An 8,568-nucleotide genomic window follows, 5' to 3' on the forward strand; every position below is an offset into this window, starting at 1 on the left:
TTGCGCCCAGCCCCCGCCCTGTTCCATTGGTGCGATGACTCGGATCTCACACTGCCTGCCGCCGATCACCAGGGTTGAAGGGGGAGGAGTGTAATGGTCAGTGTTGTATGATACACAGTCATAAATTGTGTCTACTCTTTGTCAGATGAAATTAGGTTAAAAGCACGAAAACTGCAAATGCAGACAGAGCCCGGCTATTCTGCATAGTTTTTATTCCATCTGCAAAATGATTAAAGCAGATTAAACCTAGTCCCTTTGTTAATAGAAGTCGTGGATAAATGCACGTTACAGGACACCACTGGTTTTCTAGAATACAAAGCAGTTGGGCGGTGTGCAGGGTGGGCGGCAGCAACTCTTATCCTCGCAAGCTCATTCTAATACAATTATTACGAAAAATGTTTTGCTCAGTACCAGTACCCATAAATACCAACAACGATATACAAACCCACAGCTTTTAAACGTTTCCAAATTAACTAAGTTAAGACAGGTAAATGATAAAATGTATTTATGTTTCAAAAGCATACCTTTTTCGTTTCCACCATCTCTTTGAATCTAAATAATTTCCAGTCTCTTGAAACTGAAAATACTAATTCCCAGTCATTTCTGTAACGAGCTTTATTCATATCTGTGATTTCGTGCTTGTTACCACACATCACATACCTCACTGTAAAGCCTATTTTTGCTGCTTCCCTGTCATTAGATGCAGTTTGGTTTAACCTCCCGCAGCCAAACAGTTAAAACAAGTGATGAGCTCATCGCCCAATTCCTTTGAGAAAAGGCGGAGATTTCATCCCCGGCTTCGTCACAACTGCGTCAGCTGGCAACATCAGCCAGATCTGTGAGTCAGCCAGCCATTCAGTCAGCGCCGCCACACAGAGTTAGAACCAGAGCCAGGCATGAAAACACAGGCGAGGGCGTAGAGCACCGAGGCTAAGCTAACACTGGAGACTCTCCGAAGCGGTTATTTATTTATTATAACAGAAGCAACAGAAGAAAGAACTCCGAGTGCAGTTTAGGTACAAAATACTCGGCCGATAACAGGGTCAAAGACGTGCCTTTTTCAGCACCTCGGACAGAGCTCAGCGCAACATGGCTCCCATCGTGGCGGGGGAAGCGCAGTTTGGTGAGTGGGCTCATTCATCATTTATACATATACCTCTGGTTATTATATTATTAAAACAACCTGGATTAACACATTGAGAACGCCTACAGAGGTTATATATGCAGTATTTGAAAAATTAATACAGATATTTGTATTTCGTGGTTTTAACACAATTTCGTTCTAATAACCATTTTCTTTGTAAATGACATCAGTTGTTCTATTGCTACCCCGAGACCCCAAGAGACAGACAGACAGACAGGCAGACATGCAGATAGATAGATAGATAGATAGATAGATAGATAGATAGATAGATAGATAGATAGATAGATAGATAGATAGATAGATAGATGCATTGTGTTGACCCCTCTTCTGTTCCTGCAATAGTTAGTATAGTGTATAGGTATAGCATGCTTTGTGAAAGGGTTGGCTAAAGCTTTCAGTGTTTTCTAATTGGCATGTTTTGGATTCTATACAATCCTTCTGTTATATTGTACTTGTTTTTCTCTGTTGTAGCCGAGATACCTGCTGCCGTGGGTATCCTCAGTGCATTCGGTCTGGTCTTTACTGTGCCATTGTTTGCATGGATCTGTTGCCAGCGTAAATCTGCAACAGCCAACAAAACTCCCCCTTACAAGTTTGTACATATCCTCAAGGGAGTGGACATTTACCCAGAGAGCCTGAGCAACAAAAATAAGTTCAGTGCAGATGAGAAAACAGAACTGAACTACAAAAACACCAAGTCCCCCTCTGGTACTAAGAATGCATTACACTTGGACCTGGACAAGAGAGACCTGAATGGGAACTTTACACAGCCACACCCCAACGTGCGGAGCTCACCCAACCTGGACATCCCTTCGCCCCAGAAATGCTTCACGGAGGAGGGGAAGGAGCTGGTGTCGCCCGCGGGTTTGCTATCGAATAAAGTGCCTTCCCCAACCGAAAAACCGGACAAGGGAGCCAGACTGGGGACACTCTTCTTTTCTTTAGAATACAACTTTGAGAAGGCGGCCTTCATCGTCAACATCAAGGAAGCTCGTGGTCTTGCCGCCATGGACGAGCAGTCCATGACCTCCGACCCCTACGTGAAATTGACCATCTTGCCGGACAAGAAGCACAGGGTCAAAACCCGGGTCTTGAGGAAGACTTTGGACCCCACCTTTGATGAAACATTTTCCTTTTATGGCACCCCATTCAGTCAAGTGGAAAACCTGGCACTCCAGTTCATGGTGTTGAGTTTCGACAGGTTTTCCCGGGATGATGTGATTGGGGAGGTCCTGGTACCCCTGTCTGGGATCAATCTGTCTGAAGGTCGGATTCTGATGAACCGGGAGATCAGCAAACGCAACGTCAGGGTAGGTGGATTTTCATTAATGCAGTGGAAGGGAGGGGGGGGGGGAGGAGGGGAGGGGGGTGAGTCACATGGGCTGCCAGGTGATATGCAGTACTGTAGGCACAGGCAGACATGAGATGAAAGTCTTATGCCTTATCAAGGAATAGTTCCTTGGGTAAAAGTATGCTGCAGCACCTGTGCTCTTTCTATGAGAACTTGTGATCAAAGAAAAAGAAAGAGACAATGTAACAGTGTTTAGGGTCTGATACTTCAGACAGACATCGACTTAATCATGACTATGAAGTCTATCTTATGTGTAGCTATTAGTACTTATATTTACATTATTATTATTATTATTATTATTATTATTATATTATTATTATTATTATTATTATTATTATTATTATTATTTATATATAATAATCATACATATGTATACTTCCCGACTGTAAAACATATATAATATATATAGATATATATATATAGATATATATATAGATATGATATATATATTTATATATATCACGTGCAACATATATCCAATCATATTTTAAATTTGATCTCTGTTTAAATATTCAATTGTTCCCTATTGTATGCCATTTCTGAATTATTTGGTGTCCACATTGAATTTCATTCTGAACAATGAGTGAAAAAGAGTATGGGATATTTGAAGACTTTTGTGTTTGTTTAGAAATCTGTTGGCCGCGGAGAGCTGCTGGTGTCGCTGTGCTACCAATCCACCACGAACACCCTGACTGTGGTGGTGCTGAAAGCGCGCCACCTTCCAAAGACAGAATCGTCCGAACTGTCAGGTATGTGAGAGACAATGCAAACAAATTGCTTCTGTGGCACTGCAAAGCATGTGTTTGTGATGCCACTCAAAGCAGCACACCAGGGAGACTGTAACACTTTAAAACAACGGCCACAAATGAGCCTGTCAGATAGTGCATGTGATTAATCAGTGACAGTGCTTTGAGGGTAGAGGGGACATCTTCAATAAAATAAAACATATTACCTTAGTGAACTCCTGTTTTTTATTTTGAAAAGGGAACTAAACATTGATGTAAAGTATTTTTGCATGTTTTTTTCCTTAGCATTTTTGACATGCTTTTCCCATGGTTATACCTTGCATTTCCCATAGTTTACCCTGGTTTGCCATGTTTATTATTATGCTTTACCATGTCTGTTGCTGGCCTTTACGATGCATGCCTATGCTATGCTTTGCTTTCCCAGTGCTTTATTACACTTTGCTATAGCTTTACTCTCAGAAACTTTTATACTTTTATAAGGGCAGCGCTTAAGCTTTGTGACACACAGGTATTTATTCTTATTTTCATGGTCCAGTGGTTAAAGAAACGGGCTTGTAACCAGCAGGTGCCCAGTTCAAATCCCAGCTCAGCCACTGACTCATTGTGTGACCTGAGCAAGTCACTGAACCTCCTTGTGCTCCATGTTTCGGGTGAGACGTTGTTGTAAGTGACTCTGTAGCGGATGCATAGTTCACACACACTAGTCTCGTTTCTTGTTAAGTGCTTTGTGATGGTGGTCTACTATGAAAGGTGCTATATAAAGATGATATTATAGAGAGTTCAATAAACATACATTTATACAAGTAAATACCACTCTCCATCTCCCCATTCCTCAGTGCATGTGTTCAGTGGTACCGACCTAATTAGTTCCCAGCTGACGGCTTTTTTTCTCCTCTCCAGACCCTTACGTGAAGGTGAACCTGTACCAGGGCAGCAAGCGCATCTGCAAGAAGAAGACCCATGTGAAAAAGTGCTCCCCCAACCCTGTGTTCAACGAGCTCTTCGTCTTCGACATCCCCTCGGAACGCGGCTTGGAAGACACCAAGGTGGAGCTGCTTCTGCTTGACTCCGGTCGGCTCTCCCGCAGCGAGGGCATCGGGCAGCTGCTGCTGTGTGCCTCGGCTGAAGGGACTGTGGGCGAGCACTGGAGGGAGATCTGTGAGCACCCGCGGAGACAGATCGCCAAGTGGCACACCCTGAGCGAGGGCTAGCATCCTCCTAGAGGACTACTGTGCACAAAGTGTGGCTAATTAATTAATCACTCAGTCAGTTCATTAATTGGTCAATCAAACGATTGGTTTCAGTCCAATGAGGAACTGTCTGCACATCCAGCCATCAATAATCCAAAGACAGTAGATGAATTCTAAAAAAAAAATGAAGAAAAAACAAAAACAATATAATCAAGCTTTTCACCTACCACTGCATTATCTTGTACAGCTGTTTGTCTGACTATTATATTGTGAACTGTTATGGCCAGAAGCATTCTTTTATATTATGTCATTAATTCGTGTACTGTATTAATGTATTATTATTATTTTATCAATGCAATCATTTATTTATTTTGAATTTGAACCTATTTATCTATTTATCATTTGTATGGCACAGTGGTGTTTCAAATGTCATACCAATTGGAGCACATCCTAAATTAGGCAATTGAATGCAGATGGTTATTGAGACACAAGGGGCAAGGTTGCCTGTCTGGTAATGTATGATACTGAGAAAGGGTTTGGCCATCCAGTCTGTGAGGACAGGGCAGCCTGGTACTGTATGTATATACAACCTGCTATAAATCATCTGACATCTTGGGAACAGTTTTATTTCATAGGGTCACCCCTAGTGTACGAAAGAGAAAGGACAAGGTCAAGGTCTTGGTATAGTCATAGGGCAGACGGGGCTAAATTCAGATAACATTTTGATGTGGCACAGAGTTTTGCCTCTAGTAAAATTACTTCCTAAACAACTGGGAAAAGGTCATGTATAATGAATTGTTTGTCAGAAGCTACACTTCCAGAAGAAAATGTTCTGCACCGAATTATGTGGTCTATATTTTTTTTGGTTCTATAAAAGCCTATTGTAATGTGTAAACATGTTCAATATGTAAACATGTAACAAGGGGTAACACAAAAAAGCAGATATTATTTATTTTGTTAGAAATATATTTTGTATTATTTACTATAGTCTGTATCGAGGTACATATCATTAGTTGACACTGGGCTCTATTTGCAAACTTGAACTCATTTTTTATTCATTTTTTAAATCTATTTTTTATTAATTAAAAAAAAGTGTTCTATGCATGACACTTTTCTAGACTAGTCTTGATCTCTTTAGCAACAGTCTAGCACACACTACAATAGACTAGAAGATACACACCCTCTAAATGATGCATGATGCATTCAAGTTATGGAATAGAGCCATGATGTTGTAATTCACTGGTTGTGTTGTGTCTCATGAGGGACATTGTTTCATTGAATGAATTGTCCAAGAGAATGTGTGCATTAGGAATGTACAAATAGTGACAGAAGATTGATCAAGTCAAGCTTATTCTTGTCAGAAAATGTCTGTCTGGCATACAAACGTAATTGAAGTAAAGCCATTGAAGCCAGTATTGGTGTGTCCAGAGGGTATCTTGACATGTTCATTGAAAATGAAAGAGGTGGGAAGGAGAGGGCCAGGAACGAAGATTCACCAAAAACAAAGGCAATAAGCTCGTTAAGACTCGTGGCATTTTCCATTCATAAAACGACATCACTTTTTATTGATTCTTCATGATGTTACTTTATCAGCAGGGTCGGGAGGCACAATAATGCATTCATTTGAACAGCATTGTTCTGAGGGGCGGGGCCAGGAGTCTCATCACAGGGCTAATTACTGTATACAGCAGATTATTATTATTGATATTGTCTTCATGAAAACTGTCATGAGCCAGTTCCACATGGGATACTGCTGCTGCAGCAGCACGTCACACTACGGCCACAGTGTGACTATATTGGAAGTGTATTGGGATATTGCTTCAACACTGCAGCCCTGATCTCACACCAGGGTTACAGTCTGACTATATTAGAAGTGTAATGGGATATTGCTTCAACATTGTAGCCCTGATCTCACACCAGGGTTACAGTGTGACTATATTAGAAGTGTATTGGGATTTTGCTTCAACACTGCAGCCCTGATCTCACACCAGGGTTACAGTGTGACTATATTAGAAGTGTAATGGGATATTGCTTCAACATTGTAGCCCTGATCTCACACCAGGGTTACAGTGTGACTATATTAGAAGTGTAATGGGATATTGCTTCAACATTGTAGCCCTGATCTCACACCAGGGTTACAGTGTGACTATATTGGATGTGTATTGGGATATTGCTTCAACGCTATAGCCCTGCTCTCACACCAGGGTTACAATGTGACTATATTGGAAGTATATTGGGATATTGCTTCAACACTGTAGCCCTGCTCTCACACCAGGGTTACAGTGTGACTATATTAGAAGTGTAATGGGATATTGCTTCAACACTGTAGCCCACCAGGGTTACAGTGTGACTATCTTAGAAGTGTATTGGGATTTTGCTTCAACACTGTAGCCCTGATCTCACACCAGGGTTACAGTGTGACTATCTTAGAAGTGTATTGGGATTTTGCTTCAACACTGTAGCCCTGATTATTGTGCTGTTCACGGCTCTGCTGAATTTACAGCACTTCTGGTGCAGTTTAACTACAATTGTTTTATTCATATGGATTTGCTAGGAGCGTGATGTGATCAAAGAGAAATGCTGTAACACTATTGCAGAATCCCCAGGCTGTAGAGTTCGGAGGTTTTATCTCTTTAACCCTTTAGAGATCAATCCTCAGTCTGGACTCATTATTCCAAGAACAAAGCGATTACAGATTTCAAATGATTCAGTAATTATAAAGGAATGCAGTTTGTATATCAAAATCAAAAAGTAAAAACACTAAAGCAATTACATTAAAACAAACAAAAAAATGTTTTAGTGTGCTTAATTATTTTACCCCCAATTTTCTCCCCAGTGTGGAATGTCCAATTATTTTTTCTCCTCACCGCAGTGATTCCCCACCTGGCTCAGGAGATCCTTAATGCTCACTGGGCATCTCCTCACCCGGTTCAGGAGATCCTTAATGTTCACTGAGCATCTCCTAACCACAACGATTCCCCACCTGGCTCAGGAGATCCTTAATGTTCACTGGGCATCTTTTCACCGCAGCGATTCCCCACCTGGCTCAGGAGATCCTTAATGTTCACTGGGCATCTCCTCACCGCAGCGATTCCCCACCTGGCTCAGGAAATCCTTAATGTTCACTGGGCATCTCCTCTCCCGGTTCAGGAGATCCTTAATGTTCACTGAGCATCTTCTCACCGCAGCGATTCCCCACCTGGCTCAGGAGATCCTTAATGTTCACTGGGAATCTCCTCACCCGGTTTAGGAGATCTTTAATGTTCACTGGGCATCTCCTCACCGCAGCGATTCCCCACCTGGCTCAGGAGATCCTTAATGTTCACTGGGCATCTCCTCACCACAGCGATTCCCCACCTGGCTCAGGAAATCTTTAATATTCACTGGCATCTCCTCACTGCAACGATTCCCCACCTGGCTCAGGAGATCCTTAATGTTCACTGGACATCTCCTCACCTGGTTTAGGAGATCCTTAATGTTCACTGGGCATCTCCTCACCGCAGCGATTCCCCACCCGGCTCAAGAGATCCTTAATGTTCACCGGGCATCTCCTCACCGCAGCGATTCCCCACCCGGCTCAGGAGATCCTTAATGTTCACCGGGCATCTCCTCACCGCAGCGATTCCCCACCCGGCTCAGGAGATCCTTAATGTTCACCGGGCATCTCCTCACCGCAGCGATTCCCCACCCGGCTCAGGAGATCCTTAATGTTCACCGGGCATCTCCTCACCGCAGCGATTCCCCACCCGGCTCAGGAGATCCTTAATGTTCACCGGGCATCTCCTCACCGCAGCGATTCCCCACCCGGCTCAGGAGATCCTTAATGTTCACCGGGCATCTCCTCACCGCAGCGATTCCCCACCCGGCTCAGGAGATCCTTAATGTTCACCGGGCATCTCCTCACCGCAGCGATTCCCCACCTGGCTCAGGAGATCCTTAATGTTCACTGGGCATCTCCTCACCGCAGCGATTCCCCACCCGGCTCAGGAGATCCTTAATGTTCAATGGGCATCTCCTCACCGCAGCGATTCCCCACCCGGCTCAGGAGATCCTTAATGTTCACTGGGCATCTCCTCACCGCAGCGATTCCCCACCCGGCTCAGGAGATCCTTAATGTTCACTGGGCATCTCCTCACC

General features: G+C 43.2%; 1 protein-coding gene across 1 annotated transcript; it reads left to right on the top strand.

Annotated features, from left to right (window-relative positions):
- Positions 1-879: 879 nt before the first annotated feature.
- LOC121314429 (synaptotagmin-4-like) lies at positions 880-7,193 on the top strand. Its single transcript, XM_041247739.1, has 4 exons — positions 880-1,123; positions 1,616-2,454; positions 3,124-3,244; positions 4,142-7,193. Exons 1-4 carry the CDS (start codon positions 1,090-1,092, stop codon positions 4,450-4,452), a joined length of 1,305 nt encoding a protein of 434 aa, XP_041103673.1. The 5' UTR covers positions 880-1,089; the 3' UTR covers positions 4,453-7,193.
- The last annotated feature ends 1,375 nt before the right edge of the window (positions 7,194-8,568 follow it).

Source organism: Polyodon spathula, chromosome 1 (assembly GCF_017654505.1).
Source record: "Polyodon spathula isolate WHYD16114869_AA chromosome 1, ASM1765450v1, whole genome shotgun sequence".
In the NCBI taxonomy this organism is placed as follows: domain Eukaryota; kingdom Metazoa; phylum Chordata; class Actinopteri; order Acipenseriformes; family Polyodontidae; genus Polyodon; species Polyodon spathula.